The sequence below is a fragment of the Dicentrarchus labrax genome, unplaced genomic scaffold (genome assembly GCF_905237075.1).
Source record: "Dicentrarchus labrax unplaced genomic scaffold, dlabrax2021, whole genome shotgun sequence".
Classification (NCBI taxonomy): domain Eukaryota; kingdom Metazoa; phylum Chordata; class Actinopteri; family Moronidae; genus Dicentrarchus; species Dicentrarchus labrax.
Window position 1 is genome coordinate 20,937,606 of NW_026136701.1, and position 22,998 is coordinate 20,960,603.

Below are 22,998 nucleotides of genomic sequence, written 5' to 3' on the forward strand. Positions count from 1 at the left end.
GCAGATATATTGAACATACTAACTATTTATCTATTAAGTAACGGGGTCTGACCGGGAGTAGCTGTCGCCTGGTGGGATGGACTCCTGGAAGAACTGGAACTGGTAGAGGTAGAGGACAACGATGTGTCCAGCACTAAAAATGGCCATCAGGACACACATGCAGCTGAAGATGAGCGTGTCGAAGGTCCGGCAGAGGGACCACCAGGTGCACAGGAACAGAAAGATGAAGAAGTAAACAGCCGAGGTCAACGAGGGCAGCATGATGCCTGCAAACACAAAAACAGAGGATATAAAATCAGAGGACTGTGGTTTAATTATCTGCTCAGGATTATAATTATCAGCCCTTGTTTTGACCCAAATAGTCATCAAAACACTCCAGTAAATGTCAGGTAAACAGGTAAATATGAGAAATGTTGACTGAATCATTCACTCACATATAAAGTTCAAACAACAGTTAAGAATTATTTCTAAATACGGTTTGACTCAGATTTGTTTGTTATCCATCAAGCTGGTTTTGCATGTTTTAGGCAGTTAACTACAATTCAAATATGCTTTGCACTACTGCACCCTGATTACAACCATTTATAAAATCTTATCTGGGGTTCTGGACATCCCTAGAGGTGTTGCAAGATAAATCTGCAAGACTAGATTAAGATGATAGGAAAGCAAAAAAACATGTGGTACTTAAAACTGTATTTACTTTTTTGCAGACATTCATCAAATCAAACATTTTTTTCTTGTGTATTAGTGGATCATTTTACACCAGAACCAGACTTTTAAATACAATCACTGAGATATGCAACCAGCCAAGGGAGGAAGTAATCAAGTACAAATACTTTGTTACTGTGCTTAAATAGTTTCTTCTGGTATCTGTACTTTACTTTTTACAAATATCTGTACTTTCTACTCCTTACATCTTCAAAACAAGTTCCTTACATTAGTTTTAAGCTTGATTGCACGCCTTCCCAACGTCAATACTGGTGCATATCAGAGACTACATTTTTCCTTTATATTAATAGTGTATGTACTTCTAACTGAGGAAAGAATGTGTGTAGTTTTACCACCTCTGGCAATCATTGATGGAAGGTCACAAGTACACATTGTCTTGTTTTAAGGCGTTACAAAGATTTAGTGTGAGTTATTTTGAGATAAGATAATGTTACTTTCACTTCTGTAGCTGCAGCTGACTCTCATATTTCAACTGAAGACTTTTTAAAACATAAAGTACAGTAACTGTCTTTCTAAAGCAAATTGTTTTCATAGAACAATGATATATTATTTTTACTTTATCTGTCTGGTTGTTAGAGAATCAATAAATCATCCAAATATTCAGATGCTATGAGATGAAGATGCAAAGCTGCTGACCTGTCATGCCCAACAAGATGGTGACCACCACCTTCCCAGCAGTGGTGATCAAGTTCCCGATAATCTCCTTCAACTTGGACGCAACCTGCCCCACGTGCCTCAGGACTTTCCTCTTCATGCTCTCCTTTGCCTCTTTCTCTTCCTCCTCCTCCTCCTCCTCCTCCTCTTCCTCCTCCTCCTCGTCCAGCTCCTCGTCCTCCTCGGCTTCATACCCCGCTTCGAAGTCCTCCTCCAGCAGGATGTTGTCCTCCAGGCTCAGCTTCTCCTCTTCTTCCTTGAAGGGGGATTACAGTGACACGTTTCAGTATTGAGTGATGAATGGTGCAGTGTGGAAGGTCAGAGCTCTCCATGGTGCTGAAAACTGTTTCCTGCAGGTAGCTGTTGCATAACAATGCATAACAATTCCTGTGCAGACTCCAGCTGGGAGTGTGTGTTTGAGCACGCTTAGCATGTAACACGGCATATTTAAACATACGTATATGTGGCTGCTTGAGACAGTATAACGACCCTTGGCAGATGTTTTCCTCTGGAACCACATGCTGGCTTCAGATCTGATCCAGTCAGTTCTTCTTTGGCTCTGACCAACTATGTGTCCCTCTTTTCCCACAGCCTCAATGAAATAGAGACATAATAACAAGTAAGCTGTTCACTGCGGTTTATATAGAACACATAAGGCACTAGACAAAGAAAGTAGCAGGTGGTGCGAACCCTGTTTCGAATCAAACAACAATCGCAGCTCAGATGGAAATAAAAGCCTGAACACAACGCAGGCTCTATAGATGAATTCCTGGTGTTTCTCAGTAATGGGAAGTGTTGCCATCTGTGCCAGCATGAGCAGCACAGTAGAAGTGAAAGTGAATGTGGATTTAATTAACACTGAGTCATAAAGAGAAGGGAGGATTTGCCAGGGGATTGAGGCTATATTCCAAGTCATCAACACTCACAGGGAACTCTCTATTCAAACTCCTGTTCCTGGTTTATGAAGCTTAGTGGACATTACGCACAGAGCAGGAGAAAAGACCATCCACTCTGCTCTGAATCTGGGCATTTATGACTCCCAAAAGGTGGCTGCATACATTAAATGCCAGTGGACACACATAAATATCATCCACTACTAATATGAACATGAACAGAAATCTGAAAATGAGTTTGTTTAAAGATGTTTACATTTGGATTTGTGGTCATCTCACGTGTTTGGAGAAAGTTACTCCAACCCAGTTGAGACATTTTCTCATCAAGGCTTTTTCTTTTACTTCTTCAGTTTAGTTTTATGGATGTAAAGGTTTGGTTTAACACAGTTTTTAGATGTTTAGCCAAATACACACCCGAAACTACATCTTTACATTCTTCACTTGTCTACTTCAAATTAGGGAAACAATTAATCTGTTGGTGCAACGGCTCCCAAACCTCTTTAAAACACAACACCCCCTTCATCATTATTTCTTTTACATGGCATCCTCCCTTTTGGCTTCTCTCCATTGCTTTCTCTGACGGTCACTATTTGCGACCGCTGTGCACCTGGAAAACAGCTGGAAACTGTGTTAAATTACCGCAAACTACCAACAGTGAGCTGTCACGTCACTAATCTTAGCCACAGCATAGAATTTGATTAATTTCATTATTGCCTTCTCCTGTTTCAACATGTGGCGAAACGTTACAATAAAAAAACATCTTGCATTAAACTGTCAGTTTAGTTTACTATCTTGTGAACTAAAATATGTTTTACTAAAGTAATTTATCAAGAAATTATAAAAAATTGTTCTGAAATTTTTTTGTTTTTGTTGCTTTTCTCTGATTCATTTTATTATAAATTGAATATGTTTGGGTTTTAGACTGTTGGTCAGACAAAATAAGTTAGTAGAAGACGTGGCCTGGCGTTGAGCTATGAGAAACTGAAATAGGCATTTGTCTGTAGATAGATAGATAGATAGATAGATAGATAGATAGATAGATAGATAGATAGATAGATAGATAGATAGATAGATAGATAGATAGATAGATAGATAGATAGATAGATAGATAGATAGATAGATAGATAGATAGATAGAGAGATAAAAGTCAGCCACAGTTTTCAGGACATCGCATGTCACCACAAATGAAACCCACTTGTTCCTCTGCATCAAAGTCGGCGTTGTACTGGGCCATGTCCTCAGGCGGCCTCTTCTGGACCAGACTGCGGCACAGCAGCCAGATGGCCAGGCCGACCACAAACATGCCGATGTCAGGGATGAACACTCGAATGCCATTGCCTGCATCTGCACCAATCACGCTGGGGACAAACAGAAAACAGAGGATACACGCTGACAGAAAGCAGACTCTCGTTTCCTGAGAGAAGGACGAATCCTAGAGTCTCCCCAAAATTGTGATTTGGTGCCATCTCGCAGGCTCAGATCACAACCAAATGATGGAAAATGGGAGAGAATATAACAAATCTAACTGTCCATGGACGATCACTGCTTATATGAAACAGTTTTTCTAAGAAATCTAAGGACTTGGTTGCTCCTTTAGTCCACTGTCGTGTTTGAATCTGCCTTGAGATATTTGTCACATATCACCTCCATCTGTCTCTCCCGATTGTTCACGTCTCTCCGGCTGTTAAAAAAAAAGCTAAAGTGGTTCAACAACTTTTAAAGTATACGTTTTATGCACTCGTATGGAGGGATAATGTTGTAGCAATTATATCTTTCAGAAAACACTACCTGTTCACATGAATGCATGGGAATCTGGAATCTTTTCCATGACTCAACTGTTCTTTTAATATGTGTTCTGTTGAATGCTTCAGCTTTTATATGGAGTACCACCCACTTTAATGAAATCAGGCTTGCCGGTTTTAAATGTATTGCTGTTAACAAGTGAGTGAAATTCCATTCAAACAAAAAGGCCATGAGAGAGTGTGGTATTTTTCTTTAACTGAGCTGTGAAAAACATGTTTACTCCCTTGAAAATTGCATCCTTTGTTCATAATAAGGTAGTGTGAACAATAAGCCCTCTTTTTCCTCATTAAACTGCATGAAATAAAGGATTCAAACGACTTTAGATATTTCAGATAATGTGTTACTTAAGGGCTGTGACGATGACACTATGTGAAGTCTCTTCACACCAAACAGTGTGTGCAGAGTATAATCATTTATAAATAATATTCATCCCAGTTCTGGTTTACGCCGTATGTGCTTTTCATTAATCCACTGAAATATGACATTGTTTGAAGTGTTGTGGTTATATCGCAGTCAGCAAACAAAGCTTTTGTAACATTTGTTATTTGATTAGTCTGCTCACCTTAACTAAATACCAAAAGGGTTGTTCAAACAGGAAGCTAAACATTGGCGAACGACTGTTACCATGACAGCTTCAGTAACTTCAGGCCTCAAATGATCCAGTGAGATGTATCTGTGCTGCTTGAGGACAAGTTTTATGAGGTGTCATGATTGCCAGTACAATTAAAGCAAATAAAAATTGTCCTTGAAATGGCTAACAGGTTTCAAAACCCTTAAAACTCCCTTTTATCATCCAAACCAATTTCTATTTCAGTTTAACAACAATCACACTGCATCCTGTGTTTGGCCACCAAAGGGTTTTCTTTACATTTCATGCTGAGCTGTGTAATTAAACTGTTTACAATAAACAAAACATACTGGTGATTCAGCAATGCAGGCTGGAGAGAAAAAGAGCTGACCAAATGTTTGGACTGAGTTATAAAGCAACTGGTCATTTCAAACAGAACCAATCTCCTTTTGGCCTTGAATGGATATAAAGCTTATAAAAGTTAACAAGTTGAAAACACAGTGCTAATCAACACGATGGAAAACGCACACTCAGATAAATAGTTGGGCATTTGGCTGCTGTTGGCAAGTTTAATCTAATCAAGGACGTCTGTTTCCATGTGCTTTATTGTTGTGAAGCTTTGTGCATCCTCACATGGATGAAAGAGATGGAAACCGTCTGAGCCAGACGGGGTTGAGCCAGCTACTTTAATGATTCCTACTTTCCCCTGCTTATCATGTGAGAGAATTACAATAACATTAGCAATGCTAAGACCTGTCCTGTCCTCAGGCTGCAGAGGGCATTACTTATGAGGCTTCAGTGAAAAACTACAAATACAAAGACTGCTAAATATGTTCTAAACCATATAAATATTTGGTATTTAAAAGGGATTTGAAAAGGTCAACCTTGAAGAAACTGAAGGAACTGTCTGGGTGAAAAGACACACAACAGCTGTGAACTCGTTTCAGACTCCTATACGTCTGACTTCAGCGCTGCATTTTCCTTTATACAAGCGGTAAAAGCGAGAGAGCATCAGCCTGTGCAGCAAATGCAGCTGTAAATATTGTATATACTGTATATGCTCCTCAACACAAACAGGTAAATGCAGGCGGGATAAAATGTTTATGGCTCTACTTCCGCCACTTACAGTATACTATCTACCGAGGGCTGTTGAGTACTGGAAAAAGGATGTGGCTGAGTTTGGACATTCCCGTACTTAGGAAACCGCATCTAACACGATCACGGGCGTGTGAGGAGATAAACACAGCGGCAAAAGCTTTGAAAAATAGGCCTGTCAACTGATTGTCAGACGTAACTGGGTTTAACGTTCATCAAGAATCCACACGGGGACAGGTTGGGAGCAATTATAAACTCTTGACAGATGACGAACCAGTGTGGCTAAATGCAAAAAGTCGTGTTTAATGTTATTGTGGGGTTGCTATATTTAGGACACTTTGCACAGAGAATCTGTGATCTTAATTTTAATTTTAATGGCTTTTGCTGTTGATTCTGAATAAAAAAACACACCTTTTTTCCTTTAAAAAATAAGCATGCTGTTCTTTTGCATAGTGTAAATGTTGTCATATGGTTGACCCTCCCTTTAATCAGTAAACAGGCACTGAGCTGAGTCCTGTCACTTCCTGAATAAAACATCTGGATTGCCCATCTGGTAGAAAACTCAGTTAAATAGAAAATCCACACTTGCATATTTTATGCTGCTGCACAATCATCAGGTGAAATGTGATTTACAAAACTCATCAAGCTCACCATACGAATCATAAAATACAATCAAGAAAATAAATATATTATCAAAAACAGCATCATTATTAGGTGTGTCATCATTATCTTACCTCTCAAAGCCAATTTGTCTTATGGATTTCTCCCACGTTGAACCTGGACAAAAACAAAAAGTCATTTAGTGAGCACTGATATTGTTTGGCAAAGAAATGCACTTTAACACCTTTAATAACGCTTTTATACAGTCATAAAAAACAAATGGTGGTGCTACAGGTGGTCAACGAGCTGTTGAGATGATGATTTCCATTACTGTATCCAGCATATATACAGCCAATAAATGCTGTTTAATATTCCCTATTATAGTATAAAGAATGAAGATCTAGTCTGTAAAAGAGCTGCCACTCTTTTTCAGCCTCTGACAGAACCATTAAAAGACAAAAAAAAAAAACAGCTTTGAATCATTTGTAAGAGCCAGAAAACTGTTTGTACATAACCTGCATGTAAAAAACAAGAAAATAAAAACATTTCATGCTGGCTTTGTTTCCACCGTTTGGACTGGTTGAAGTGTTCCTGAACGTCACACCAGCGCTCAGAGAGAGATTTCCAGGTATTCAACTGACACACTGAGAAGAACTGCCAAAGGTTGACCGGCCTTTGTTCTACTGCCAGAGAAAACATAACATCAGCTCGTGACTTGAGGATTTCGACTCAATGACATATCGACATATCCGGCTGTTTTGCCAGTGTATTAGGCGACTAATTAGGTGCTGAACTGCTGCGTCGCAGAAGTTTCTGGTTTATGGAGTCTAGTGGGGGAGAGTGAAGATGTTAAACACACTTCATTGAGTCAGACGAGCGTAAGACAAAGCACTTCTTCACCCGAATGACTTTATCTACCTGTGTGCTAAACTATACTTGCACTTTTCAGGAGGTTGTCAAACTTATAAAAATGTTTCTGCAGCAATTCTTGTTAAAACAGTACGTTAGAGCTGGGCAATAAATCCGTTGGAGCAGAATTTAAGTTTTACAACGATGCAAAATAATGGCTGAATCGTTAAAACTGAGATTTAAATTATGAATGGTATAATGTGGCGATAAACAGCTGCTAAGGACTCTGGGAAACAAACCCCAACCCACTCAAGTCACTCATCTACACAGAACTTCCCCATATGAGAAGAAGATGGGATGGCGTTTCATAATACCAAACATATGGTGACTTTTGTGGTTTGTTTTTAAGAAAAACAATTAAAGGTGAAAAGATCAGGGATTGTATTTTTAGGTCCTGCAGTACAATAAATGTTAAATTCTAAAGCGCCATATAAAAGAAAGACAGAAAACTAAACTGTAACTTTAGGATGATGCTTCTATAACATATTTTTATAACCTTGGTATCTATAGTTCTAAGCATTTAAAAGTGCAATCAATCTTTTGTGTCACTTTGAAAAGGTTAATTTGCAAATAGTAGTATGAAAAGATTTCTCATAAATGAAACACCAAGTATCCAGTAAAGGAATGAGTCACACTATTAGGCACTTTGTCAGAAACAGGAAACAGACTCTGAATTCCACTCAAGGTGAATAAAACGGTAATGGACTTTCAGCACAAAGCCTGTTGTTTATTTATTACTCATCAGTGATAAAAATAGCTTCACGGAATAGCTTCACTATCACAGATGTTATATGTGTTATGTGGTTGGGGTAGAGGAGGAGAGGTAGGAGGTCCAGTGGTCAGTGAGTATCATCTGTGATGGGAGGAGCCCACATGACTGACCCCTGACACGACCTCTGACATTAAACACTTCACCCATTGTTGAGACACTAGAAGGAATCTGTCCACCTCCACACGTCAACACCTCAAAAATAGAGAACAGTGACTAACCGAACTATGTTGCAACACAACACATGTCAAAGGCCAAAAAGACTAAACTAAAAAAATTGTATTATTCTGTGGGTAAAGCAATGAATTGGTTCTTCATTGCTAGGTTGTTTTGCATTGTTTGCTTAAACAAATGTCTTTAACTATTTTAATTAGGTAATTATTGTAGGTTATTTTAGGGAAATAAATAATAAAACTTAATCAATCAACTTTTGCTTAACTTAATATCTTCAATTTAACATTGAATCAAATGTAATAGGGTTGCTAGTAGTATCGATCCCACTGAGAATCAACACCTAACGTCAGTAAACAGCATTTAGTTGCTTTCAACTCATTGTTTTGGTGTGTGATAGTTTGACATAGACACATGGCTGGTTTCACTAACATTCAATCCCACATTACACCATTGGCAGTAAACAATATCTGATAAGCAATTAGCAAAATATGAGCTGGTGAGGATAGTTGAACATTTAGCTAGCAGACTAAAGACTCAAGTGTTTTTCTCAGGAGTCGGTGGCTAAAACCGAAATGTCACCAGAAATATGACTCCAATCAAATGGTCATATTGCTCTGAGTCTGCTGGACGTTTTAATAGTTAGCTGTTTGTTAACAGCACGATGCAGCTTTAATTTAGGGGGAATTTAATGTTAGGGCCATAATTAAAGAGGAAAACTTCAAACTAAACACACAGACATTAACAAGGTGGGTAATCGTAATACCAACCAGCCGGTGGTACATTATATTAACTCACTATACAGTGACCATACAGTTTTGGCCTGTAGTCTAATAAGCTAACTACTTAACATTTTGTGCCATTGACAAGTGAACATGGTGAGAGCTGTGCCAGAAACTTGCACAGGAGGAGGAGATGGGGTCTGCTGATGTTGTTGTAATCCCTAATAATCACCCACAGAGGTTGATAAAGGTCACAGATTACTTAATGCTCCATTTAAATCTTCAAATAGAAACTCTTGAGCTTAAAATGTCAGCCCAGTGACCACAGGAAAAACTGTTTGTGTTTCAGTGATTCCCAAGTGCAAACATCTGCAACACCTAACTTCACCCAGCCCAAACTGAGCTTACAGGTGTTAGAGGAAAGCCATCCTGTGTGTGATATCATGCATGAGGAATGCCAGAGGTGAAGTCAGGCCAGTCTGATCCATAGGGTGAGGAGAGGAATATTGTGTAATACAGTCTGAACTCAGCATGGAGACTTCTGGAAAAGAGTGTGAGAGCTTTTTGCGCATCCAGGCGAGGCCGCTTTCCACCCCAGCTGAGCACCAAAAATACCTGTCCTCAGACTTTATGTGAACATCATAAAACACCCTTTGTACTTGCTGGGCCGTTAACCTCTCAGCACAGCATTTCTTTTGCACACTCTCTTCTATCTCTGGGGCCTAATGCCAGTCGCCCTTTTCTGCAGAGACTGGTGATATGCAGCGTCAACATTTCAGCACGTCATAACTATAATCGGACAATCGGTAAGCGGAGGGAGAATACACTAAATGTTTGGGGAATAGTGGACAGGGCGTGTGTGGATACGGTGGGCGGCAAAGTTCAACAATTCTGTCTACAAGACTTAATGAAGACTATCCCCCCCGAGGAACTGGCCACAAAACAGCCATTCAACAGGCCGTTTACTCCTTATGAGCTGGTGAAGTGTTCATTGTCATCAGATATGGGCCAAATCAAACTTGTAAATCCTTTTTTATGGTTTACTTAGTTTGCCAGATGGGTGGGGGTTGCTTCTAAAGGACAATGACTGCCAAAAGGTTTTAGACAATCACAGGAAAGTAGGAGTTTTGAAAACCAGTGTAGAGTTTTTATTTTCTTTGTTCCTATCTGACAATTTAGTTGACATTATCTGAAATGAGGTGAGCTCAACACATCTGCTGCTCTTTGATGGTTGATACAAACACTCTGTTTGACTGTTTGTTAATGCAGTTCCCACCATGTCGAGTCAGCACAGAGGAATGACAGATGACTCCAAAGGAAGTCGGCCCCGGCTCATCTGGTGACCAGTCACTGACCTGCTCTAACAGCTGGAGGTGTTAGCTTTTTTGGAAAGGTTTTCTCATTCATACTCAACACAGTTTACTGCTCTAATGGTGTATTTGGCTACGAGGAACAGAGGAAATTGTATGAAGTTATCTGGAGGGAGTATAACCGCCTCACCGCAATGGAGGACTCCTTGTTTATACTTGGCTGCCAAAAGGAAAAGGGTGTCAAGGGGCTAAATGCCAGATATAGAAACCTGAGATAAGGCATTTGCTCAGAATGTAGGCGGCATATCAAGGGGACAAAGAGTAATGTCTGACTTCCTGTTGCATGTAGCCCAAAAGTTAAAATAGAACTAGAATGACATTAACTTCCGAAACTTCACAAATCATCACAGTGGGTGGAAAACCTACTGTTACTGTAAAACAAGGTTTCAGATATATGTGTCTGTAAAATATTGTGTGTGTTTTGTGATTGTTAACGACATTCTTTAGCTCCTTATGAAGTTTTCTTTATCATGTGAGTGTGTGATGTTATATTTCACCACCCTGTGGCTCATTAATTGTCAGATGACAGCCAGGATCCACCAGCTGTTCACTGAAAAGCAATTCCTGAGCAGCCCAGTGCTCATACAGGGACTTTTCTGTTAAATGTTGCAGATAATGACTCAAGATGCTGTTCATTCAACTGCCAATGGAGCTTAAAGATATATAATCTGAAACAAAACTCATTATACTTTGCCTCACCGGAGTCCATACTCAGCATGTTTACAACACCAGGACAATAGTGCTTATAGAAGATAGATACAATAGAAGATTGTATTGCCTGTATCTGATAACATAACAGCTGACAGGAAAGTGGGGAGAGAGTGAGGAAATCATATATAGCCAATGCCCGCAGGTTGGAATCGAACCCGGGACCCTGCAGGCCTCAGCTTTTGTAAATGGGGCGCATGTTCTCCCTAATGTCCACCATGTTCGCCATCTTAGTTTAGCGTGGTAGTGTGCTAATATTTGCCAATTAGCACAAAACACGAAGCTGAGAATGGTGGAAATATCATTAGTTTTGTGGCACGGTGGGTCAGTGGTTAACACTGTCGCCAGAGAAGGTATTAGATTCAAATCCCCGGCTGGGGTTGGTGGAGCTGTGTGGAGTTATTGTGGGTTTCCCCTGCCATTGAAACCTGTATGTAGTGCCATTGACCGGGCGCCGCATGGTGGCTGCCCACTGCTCCCAGTACTTAGGATGGGTCAAATGTCACTTAACACATCACTTAATGTGACCACATACCCTCAAATTAAAATTTTATGTGTCAGCCTAGACCAAAGTGGTTCATAAATATACAGTAGTACACTTTCATTATTTAAATGGTTTCCTATAACAGCTGAGCACTGCAGTGTTTAGCAAATTTTAATACACATTTGTTGGTCTGGTGAGTATTTACAGCAGCTGGACGGTGCGATTGACTAAAAATAAACTACACTGTATGATAATAAAGGAACATCTCACCCAGTGTAACACTGTGGCTCACTGATGTGTTTTTTAATAGTATTTGGGGAACAATGGAGCTCTATAGCACAGAGGAATAAGACATATTAGGTTTGGACAATATACGTTAGTAGGATCAGTTTATTGTTACACAGGAAAAATATATCAAAAAAATATAAAATATAACCAGACTTATCTATTTGTTGTGCTTTTCTCATTAAGTTATACATTAACAATATAGATGTTCTTATTTGTCATTATTTTTAATATATTTTGGTACCATTTTGGTAATAAGCGTTTCTCACTTTAACATGTTAACCACTGTTATCCACTGGATTCTGTATATTCTGATCCATACATAAAAATCAATGAACCAACCAAAACAATCAATTGGTTGACTGGCTGGTCTGAAATTAAAACCTTTCATAAAATTATGCTGAAAAGATTCATAAAAAATATATAATTTGTTTCACAATCCCGTTAATGGACGTAACCATTGTTAGAGATAATACAGAGTTAAATACAGTAGATGGATAAAAATGTATTGTCTCATCACACCGAGGGTTTGATCTGCCAAAAACTGCAGCCCTGGAGACCTCAGTAATAAAGATCTCCTTGAGTGAATATGAACGGCTCTGTGTGTTTCTGCCGGAGGCGATAAGGTCCGTTCTGCCCTGTGAGCGAAGTTGGCTGTACTTCTCCGTTGGAAAGCGACTTTACCTCCATTAGAAAGAAGTCATTAGAACACAAGGTCAGGGTCTGTCCCGTCTAGACACATTCAAATTTTACAGTTTGATACAGACTTTCATGAGAAGCCCAAGGCCAAACTATTAACACCTTCCTAACACTGAGTCAGTAGCTTACAGTGTTTGCTTTACGGGCAGCAAGAATCTCTTTTTCTTACGTCGCCATATGGCACAAGGAGACTAACTACACAGAGGAATGTGTTAGATTCATAAATCTTCATGATGTGACAAAACGTAATAAGAGTGAGGATATTTCTAGAAATTATGAATCATTATTAGAAAGTATATTTTACCTACTCCTGCAAATGGAGCATGTCTTCTCTTTTTCTGGATGGAAACTTTCCCCCTCCGACTACACCTCTGGTGATTTACAACTCTGTGACACTGCATCAATAGATCAGGTCAGAGTTTAAGCACAAACAGCCTGTGTGATGGATGGGACACACGTGTGAATCTATCAGATTACCATGGCCCAATAAGTAGAGATCTCACTGTTGCGGTCTTACATGAGTGCTCAGGGCGAGTAAATTGTTTTAGAGAAAGAGTTTTTGAGAAAGCCACTAATTACTATAACATTGTCGGGAATAAGAGGATTTGATTCCTGTTTGGGCCACCTAAAACTGCATTAACTCAGCTGTTATATACTTATTATACTGCAATAGCAAATACATTTGAAAGAAAAACTGAAGATTTCATGAATCTTCCTGCAAAATCTTCATACAACATATCTGTAAAAAAGTGACTGATTTGATTTCCCTAAAATATCCACTAACAGTAGCTTAATTATTGTTTTTACAGTTATGTTTAAGCTTAATTTATACTTCTGCCTTAATGGGTTATGCTTTACCTACTGCAGCCAAGTGCACAGGCTCCATAGGAATACTGTAGGCTAGCTGATTTGCACCTCTTAAAGATTTAACTACACACTGGGGCTATATGGTGGCTACAGTAACACCACGTGGGAACCAAAAGAACTGTGATTGATCAGGTTGGGCTGCTTGTGTTTTCCCTGACAAGTTTCACATGCAAGTAGAGATTGTCAAGAGAGCAGACGCATAATGCAAATAAAAAGCCATTTCTCAGCAAAACATACAGAACATGAATGCCGACTGCACAGACTCATATTTAGAACTAAAACAAGGCGGATCAGCCCAACCGTATCACAAAATAATAAAAGAATCACAGTCCAATTAATGTACACATCCGTCTATTGTTGCAGGGAGAAATCAGAACCTGAACAACCTACAACCTACAGCAGGACTTTCTCCATCCCCCTGCATTAAAAAGTATAAATCCAGTTTTCGGCTTTTTCTTACAGCTCTTGGTTTAGGTTTGGGAAAGACGCTATTAAATAACTGATCTGAAGCACAAGACTTGTTTTCTGCTTCAGATTTAAACAAGGATAACCAAAATCTCACCCAAACCTTAACCAAATTAGCCAATATTAAAAATTGAGTTTAAAGGACCAGTGTGTAACATTTATGAGGACCTATTGGCAGAAATGGAAAACAATATGCATAACTATGTTCTCGTTGTGTATAATCACCTTAATATAGGAGTTGTTATGTATAATTTTATCTTAGAATGAGATGTTTATATCGTCTCCAACATGTTGAATTGCCATGTTTCTACAGGAGCCCAGAAGGAACAAGCATTTTGTGGCTACCGTAGTTTCTCATTCGCTCTTGGAAGGGGAGAAAGAACCCACTAAATCCTAAACATTGGCTGATTGTGGCTTTATTAGTCAGTTAACATTTCTAAAGTGTCTTCTTGTATGTCTTTAAAAAGGTTTGCAGACAGCATAAAGTGAAAGAAACTCCATCAGTCAAGCCCACTCTGCAGCTTCTTTGTGGATTCTCGTCTTGTGAGTCGCTTTGATTTCAACACACACAACAAACCTCACCAGCTTCAGAGCCTTGACCATAAAGGCCGCAGTGTACTCACAGTTGAAGTCCGACCTGATGGAGTTCCCTGCCAGGAGGCTGTTGATGGTAATCTGATAGATGATGTGGAGCAGCAGGAAGGACATACTGGTGAAGCAGAGGGACTGCAGCAGACGCCCTGTGTGGCCTGGAGGAGGAGAACAGCTACAGTGAGTTCACCACCACAACCACTCATTTTAAGGACTTCCACATGTTATTACTGCTGTTTATGCACTGAACCTAGACAAATTCTCTTTGCTGGTAATTTTTTCTAGACCCAGAGACCATTGTCTAACACATTTTTAATATTTTTGTAACATTAAAAAGTGCCTGATATTTCTGAATTCTTGCACTCTTTAAGCCGAGGAAGGAGAACAACGATTCATATTCATGTGATCAGCTGTGAAGTCTGGAGCTGTTTTGAGCGTATTAGTTAAAAAAAAAAGGTGAATGTGACTGGGAGAGCACCCAAGGGGGATTTTATGTGGATCATGATACATATCCTAGTTAAGAACTGGCAACACTACCATAGAGCAAAGTTTATTTCTGCTGAAAAGTCAAATAAACATTCTGGTGGACCACAAGACCTCTAATTCTTTCTAAGTCTCAGAATTCAACACGGACCGGCCTTTATACCTGGTTTGATTCTTCGGTTTCTGGCTGTTCGTGTTCGCAAGAAAAAACTTGGCTGTCCGAGTAAGATCAACAGATACTGCAGGTGTTGACTGCCCCGGTGTCTTTCTTTAATGTAGGTAAATACTACAGCTGTCAGTGGACATTACTGATCCTCGGAGGGAAAGGATGAGAGCAGTCTGAGGAGCTGCCACAGCTGCTCCACACATGGTTATTTTATAGTGCACCTACAGGTATTTGGGATAATTTCAGGAGTTGTTATGGTGATAATTCTCTACCGTTAGGATTTTGTTTTGGACCCCCTCGTATTTGCGAAATAGAAAATGTTCTTCCTCAAGAAATAAACCAGCTTAATTGGACTCTTCTTCCTTGAGGAAGAGATGACAGTAATGCCCCCCCCCCCCCAAAGATTAAACTGTCCCATATATCTACACGGTTTGGTCCACTGGTTCCTCACAGGGCAACATCTCCAAATCATTATGTTTACTGCATCCTTTGCGGGGGGAAACACATAACAGTTTTATTACAGTGTATGGCACCAATACCTTGGCTAAGGTGAGACGCTACCGCTGAGCTTCAGGCAGTCGAGGGGTAACGTTATCAAATGTGTGCAACAACGAAACCACGACTGGCAAATTAAATGTTGAAGTGAAAACAATTTGTGCTAATTTCCCAATGCAATTCCCTGGGCTTTCACAAAGAGGGAAAAAAATGCTTGTAAATATGAGGAATGAGGACTGTGAGCGAGCTTCTGCGTCCAAATTGGTCCTGAAGCTCTGGACAACGCAACTGCTTTTGGCTCTGCCCTCCTTTTTTCCTATTTGTAACAGAGCATTTTTGTTGTGTGACGGCCATCTGTCTTGGTAGCCTGACGCTCATCTTGAATTAGTATTTCACTCCGCTTCATTATTCAGTCTCAAAGCAGCCGTCCCAAGAGTACTTTTTTAAAAAGGCTTCCAAAATAAAGGGCATTGTTCAGTTTTAACAGTTTTTCCCTAATCAATCAGAGGATCGTATCCATTTCACAGCTTTAAAAACCTGATTTAAACACATGGTTTTGCCAAATCATAGTTTTAGAGAGAGGTTTCCTCAATATAATCATTTGGTCTTTTTTTGAGTCCCTTCCAGACAATACAAAGGAGAAAAAAGTCTTAAAAAGCAATAATAAAGATGGATTTTGAAAGAAAAGCCAAACTAGTAGATGCGTTAAAGCCAGACACCCTCTGTTAGAAGTCAACTAGCTTAAACATAAACCTGATAAATCATCCATAACATCAAATATTTATACAAATTCAAGCAACAGTATTAAAAGACTTCCCCAGGGGGGGATTGTCATGTCAGTGCCCATTCAACAAGGCATATAGCACCCACTGTAAAGGCTCTTAAAGATGCCTGCTTACCCGTACGAGAGCAACAGTTTAGTTTTTGTTCACCTCCACTGAGAATTAAATGCCTTCGAGGGGATGTGGTGCCAAATACTGCAATTACGACATTAGAGAGTAAATCACAAACAACAACAACAAGTTGCATAAGATATTGTTTGTCTCCAGTTAGGATTGGAGTCTTGTATACTGACGTATCCTTGGGCACGCCACACTGCTGTGGCTTTTAAAGCAAATTACACCTAATGAATTATTCATGTATAACATTTGGTTTAAATTTACTTTACCAGTCTAACTGTCCTTTAAGATTCAACAGACAAAATGAAACAGACCATCAAAACAAAGCCCTGAATTTAGCTCAATCCCTTTCCTAATTCGCTCTAAAACAATAAAATCTCTTTTCTGCACAATGCAATGTTTAGAGTTTGTACTGTCAGTGTGTATTCAGGATATCTACATTAGGCTTTCATACAGTGATTAAGTGAACAATTTAAATGTAATATACCACAACCGAAAGGGAGGAAATAACTGTCAAGTTGTAACTAGATTAAGATTATCTGCTCAAGTTTATAATCATTACATAATTAATTCTTATTACCATGATTACTTTTATACAATCTGAAGTTAAATGGACAATTTATGATTAACAGTGCACATTAATTTTAGCACTGCTATCACAATCATCCTCCAACCAGCTGTTAAAAGGTATGTGGCTCCAAAACTAAATACTTTTTCCTTCAATAATCAGACAAATACTTACCTAGAATAACCTGTAATTATAGTTTCCAATAATTTTGTGATCAGCACAAAAGAAGCTCACTGAGACTTCCTCATACTGTGGTTCTTTCAGCCTGCTGACGGCAGACAGATGTTTACTGTGACAGGTGTTACACTAGAAGATTATCTCGTACTATTATCGGTGCCTGTGGCAATTGACATGTGTGATATTCACTTCTTTTGTTCCTGTGCTGCAGTACACGATCACTCTAATGTCTGGTTAAAGGTTACATAAATATAAGCTGGTAAAACATTTATAACATCAACTTAGGGCTGCACAGTTAATGGAAATATTATCAAATTCGCAGTGTGGTAATATATTTTTGATAAAGGTAGAATGTGTAACAAACAAGCATTATAATGAAGTACTGGTTGTTTGATACAGACCCAAACAAATGTCACATAATCATGATTTTAATCGATTTTTCAGTGAAAATGAAATTTGTAATCATATTGCAATCACAATATCTGTGAAAAATAATCAGAAGATTATATTTTTTATAATCTTGTGGCGCCTTAAATAAGCTTCAGTTCAGTTTTTTTACCTTGAGATCATTATTTAAAACCTGCTTCAACAACTTTTAGAGCTATTTTATTTCAGAAATATGAAACAATTCTAACGGCAAATAAGAAACATATAGCCAAATATGCCTAAAAGCTGTGAATAATAGTAATAAATTAATAACAAACAGCTTTTTTTAATAATTAGCAAACAGGGGTTGCTGTCTTTGAACACCTCTTTGAGGAAACATTAACTTGCTGCTCAGGATGCCCCTGCTGAGAGTACTTAAATCTGAATGATGATCTGCAAAATGTTTATGATAAATAAATTAATAAATGAATTCTGAACTCTCAAGAGACCGACCATGAACAGCTGTTTGCTTGAGAGACAAATGAGAGTCCTTTATGTCCGTTATTCAAAATGCATCTTATTATTATTACACTATACATCAAACTGTGGAAATAAGAGAACTAAATCACCAAACAAAAAACTAAAATTGGGACCAGAAATGTAAATAACATCACCAGTAGCTGTTCTAAAGAGATATTTAAATAGTAAATAGTATTTACATTATTGATAACATATGTAACTTACTTACTCACTGGAAGTTACTGATATGAATCAGAGGATCTCCAACTATTGTAATAACAACAGAGCTCAGAATGCAATCTTACTGAATAATGTGTCATATTATTTAAACAGTTTATCTCTGTTTAAGTCCATTTCCCTCCTTTTGTCACCTGCTTGTCAGATAAACCAAAGTTAAATAAAGCAGGTGCCTTCCCGAAGATTTTGTTTTAACCTTTTGCTCAAGTATTTTATTCACATAATTCCTGCAAGGGGGGGCATTGTTTTATGTGTTTTAGACTGTATTATATGTTGTTTGTACTCCATAAAATCAGATCTGAGAGGTATCAGTGGTGAAAGTGGTAAAATCATCAAGTGGTGGAATTGTTCTCCAACGGGAGAATGAATGGGGTAAATAACAGTTAAATAATAAGGTTACAACGGGATTATGTTCACAAGAATTGATGTGTTTGTGTATGTATATATGTTAACCTTTGAGTCTATAACTGAAAATGCCTTAAATAAAGTTGTTAAAACATCTTCAAATCTTGAGTTTTAATTCATAATTTCTTGTTGGTGTTAAAGTGTCTTTCATACATTATATATAATCTCAATTAGGCTCCTCTTGGTCCACTTAAAAGGAAAGTTTTCATTTTTTAGTCCATGTAAATTCTGACCTTACTGCCATACGCTGAACAGTCAACAGCTATCAGACACATGAACATTGATCTTTACTAGAAGATTCCTCTCTTTAACTATTGATGAGAGTGTAAGTGGTCCACTTTCTCTGCTCCCTCCTCTCCCGCTCTTCCTCCTTTATTTCCTGATTGTTATTTCAGCTGGAGACGCGCGGAGACAGCTCTCGGACTGGATGTTGTTCCCTCCCACCAAAATGGATTCATGTATTATTAAACGCTGCATGTGGTCTCCGACAGACACCCGGTCTTATGTATAGTATTTATAATATAGCTGAGGTTGGTGACCGCGAATCCCACATTCATCACCCGTAGAGAGAACAGCCACCTCAGTCACTTCTCATAAAACCTCCTGTTTGATTTATATTTCTTTGGAGGATAAGTTGCTGCTGTGTAGCTGTCGGAGGACGAGGTCAAAGCTAATTCACCGGCTTTAGGGGTTGGCTTTTATTTACTGAACTCTTTCTGAAAGCAAAGAGCTTAAATACCTCAACTTTCACATGGGATGAATTAACTAATAACACTTGTCAAATGCACGAAGATCGTGGTACTGCAGCATGAAACCCATCTAAAGAATCAGTGGAAGCCTTAGGAGCCACTTTTATATCCCCCTTTTGATAACTGAAGTTGTTAGTCATTATCAAAAACAGTCCTCATGTCAATTTTATTCTTCTTTCTCTGGTGGATATGTGTTTTTTTTACTCTCAGGGGTTTCTTTTTTCAACCCTAGAGCTTGTGTGTTCAGTTTTCTTCTCTTTCAAGTTTGGACATTATCTTTGAAAACGCTAAACATAAGTCTAAAATGTTCATTTTCATCAAGTGGACATCAGGTTTGGCCGTGATGGATCACGTCTTTCTGCCTCAGATCTGGCCATCCATGGATCATTTTTATTATTACAGATGGACTCATGCCCGCACTAACCGATATTACCTTTCATGGACCGAACTATGTGCCAAATCCATCCTCATCTCAAGGAAATTCAAGTCCCCTGGAGAAGGACTGGTTTACATTACAGAGAACAATATTGCAATTCAAACTGGAGGCTTTTGGGAAACAGTCAAGATTCTCCCGGCGACGGACAAAGCCAGAGCAAATCAAAACGTGTGAAGTTTTAAAGAAGAGTTGCGCAATAGTCTTACCCTGCATTGTTGTGCTTGTGGGCTCCGCGAAGAGTGGAATAAGCAGGAGGTAGATGAGGTAGACGAAGGACAGGGCATTGTACCTGAACAGGCAAGCTGCAGAAACAAACACACAAATGCAGATTGATCAGCAAATCCACCTTCAGGTCATAATAAACAACAACAAAACTGCATTCAAATACCATAAATTCAATAGCGTCTTTTATTGCTTTGTGTGCATTACGTAATGTTTAGCAGTAAATAAAGTACAGGAGCTGGCAGTGGCAACGAGCTGCCTGGTCAGGAGTCGTCACTGAGATAAACTAAACACAGATTCGAGAGGAACATGTGGTGAAACTCATTAAAATGTTCCTGGTGTAGAAAAAGCTGCTGGTAGTAATAAAAAAAAAAGCCAGAACATTCCTGTAACCAAACTTTACACTGAAAAAGCCTCATTATCTGTTCATCTGGGCTGCATCCCAAACAGAGACTGAGCTTAATTTAGTAATTCGAGGGAACCGTCGTTTGTTTTGAAGCACAATAATCACCCGATAGTCCTTGGGTGTTAAGAGAGTCGATTATCTGAGTGAGGCAGCCAGAGGTCAGCTCTGCCTTCACAATGTGCAGCTTTATATCATATGTGAAGATTTCATTTTGCAAGAATTCGATGGCATTTCATGGATTGTGAGCGTTATTGAAGCTGGATCCTTTTTCTTTTCTTTTTTTATGATAAAAAACTCTACAAAATAAAATCTCTGTGTGGCGTCACGCACCAAAAAACCCCTAAAATGCATGATGTACCTCTTGAGCTTTGAAAACAGGAAAACAGCTTTCGGTTGCCAAAACTTTAAAAGAAACAACGCCACATGGAGCGTGAAGAGAACGAAATGTCGTGAGCCCGTGTTTGGTTTTAGTCTTTTTGATCTAAAATGGACATTTGACAGCTAATGATTCATTTTCACTTAAATCTTTCATTTTTTACATTCTCTTAATCTCTTGAATTGAATTAAGTTAAATGTACATCAGTGATGCATGTTTAAAGATATAAATCAAATCAAAATAACTTTATTTATCTGTTAACTGTCAGTTCATATAAAACATATAACAGCACAGAGAACTAACAAAGAGGACACAACATACATTCAAGTGTGCCAAAGAATGTCCATAAATAAACATTAAATTGTGCCCAAACAAGTGCAGGAAATAAATAAATGAATAAAGAAAATAAAAAATACCATATGTTCTTTCTTTGGTGCTGCAACAATAAGCAGATTAATCACATCATTAATTAGCCAACTATAATGTAACTATAATAAAACAGTCACATGTTACAGCTTCTTAAATGTGAGTTTACAGAGTATTTGTTTAACAGATTATCTATAGAGTTTATGTGGGAGATGTTTTCTGTGTTACAAAACCACTGCACACGGTTTTACTTGTGCAGCAGGTGAAATGTTATAATATAATATAATAATACCAGATTATAGACCAAACAATAAACCGATCAACCAACAAAAATAATCATCAAATGAACCGATAATGGAAATAATCGTTAGCTGCAGCCCTACTCTACTTTAAATCAATTCAAGCTTGAGTTGAACGCACTGTTTCAGTATTTAGGATGTGTCACTACACATGACACTGAATTATGTAACTCCACACACACTCCTCACCCTTTTCCCGAACACACACACACACACACACACACACACATAAACATACCCCGCCGAGGCACATGAAGGAAGTCTTTTTGAGCTCATGATGAAAGTTAAAACGCTTAAGTGCAAACATGACTTCCAAAAACCATTAATTGACGTATTGATCCGTAACGCACCTCACTTCCCCGAGTCGGACTGACCATCTGCCCTAATCGGGGCTTTTACCAGTTAAACGTCTCACATCACCTGCTGACTGAACATCAATTAACGCATCCAAAATGAGCCACACTGCTGCAAACACTGAGGCCTGTATGCATGAAGGCTCACACTCTAAAGCCACAAATCTAAAGCCACAAATCTAAAGCCTTAAAAGTTAAAATACTATTTCACATTAACACAGTTTTTTTTCACAGTACATTCCCACCGTACATTTCTTTGAACGTTTTGTAGGTCCGGAGGCAGGGAGGGGAAGTACACAGTAACCTTGTGCAAAAAAAATGTGTGGACGCACACTGTCTGACCTCCCAGAATTTATCTTTGCAGGTTATATCAACAAGCGCAGAGTTTACAACCTGGTCGGCTGCGTGAGTTACCGTCTCAGTCGTAGAGATCGGCCCCCAGGTCTGGAGGCGGCCGCTGGTCTTGAACTACTGAAAAAATTACACTTAACTGCTGAAAATGGTGCTTTTATTTATCTTTGCACACTCAATGGACCTATTCATTGACATTTGACTTGGCTCTGGCGTTTCCCCTATGCTGCAGCCCTACAGTAAGTGAACCTCCTTGTTTTCCTCTGTGCTCAGATACAGACCAATGAAAACTAACAAATAAAAGTAAATAAACGCTGTCATCTTCGAGAAAACCACCGACAATCTGTAGATTATCTATGTTTTTTAAGCTTAAGCTTCAAGTATGCACAAACGCTTGACATGCACAGAAAAGCGCAAGAAACATTACCAAAAAAAAAATAACTTTATTATTACTGTTCATCGTTTTTTGATCCCTTTTTAAACTTTTCAAACAAACCTTAAGCCTCTATGCTGAATGAAGGAGGGAATGACTCACAATCTTTTTATTTTTTGGTCTCGCACTCTGCACCATTTCTATCCCCACCCACTTCATTTTATCTTTCATTAAATGTGGCGTTAAATCAGCTCTAAACTGGCCTTTTTTCTGCCCATGTTGGCAGTCTAACGGCCCTGCTTATAGCCCCTCTCCATTATTCATCTGCACAGAGTTAACAATCTATATAAGTTTCTCTCTTCTTTTTTTA

The 22,998-nt window shown here is 38.8% G+C and overlaps 1 protein-coding gene and 1 long non-coding RNA gene across 8 annotated transcripts in view; one reads left to right on the top strand and one right to left on the bottom strand.

Moving 5' to 3' along the window:
• LOC127367977 (uncharacterized) overlaps positions 1 to 22,998 on the top strand; it is a 269,916-nt gene that overhangs the window by 191,269 nt on the left and 55,649 nt on the right. The window lies entirely within an intron of this gene.
• Positions 1 to 22,998, bottom strand: part of LOC127367885 (piezo-type mechanosensitive ion channel component 2) — an 86,122-nt gene that overhangs the window by 56,715 nt on the left and 6,409 nt on the right. For all 7 annotated transcript variants that reach the window (XM_051408124.1, XM_051408156.1, XM_051408133.1 and 4 more), the window contains exons 2-7: positions 20,089 to 20,184; positions 14,415 to 14,540; positions 6,477 to 6,519; positions 3,472 to 3,634; positions 1,366 to 1,639; positions 53 to 266 (exon numbers count right to left, since the gene is read on the bottom strand). In XM_051408124.1, coding sequence (XP_051264084.1) covers positions 53 to 266; positions 1,366 to 1,639; positions 3,472 to 3,634; positions 6,477 to 6,519; positions 14,415 to 14,540; positions 20,089 to 20,184 — 916 coding nt within the window. The remainder of the gene's footprint in view (positions 1 to 52; positions 267 to 1,365; positions 1,640 to 3,471; positions 3,635 to 6,476; positions 6,520 to 14,414; positions 14,541 to 20,088; positions 20,185 to 22,998) is intronic.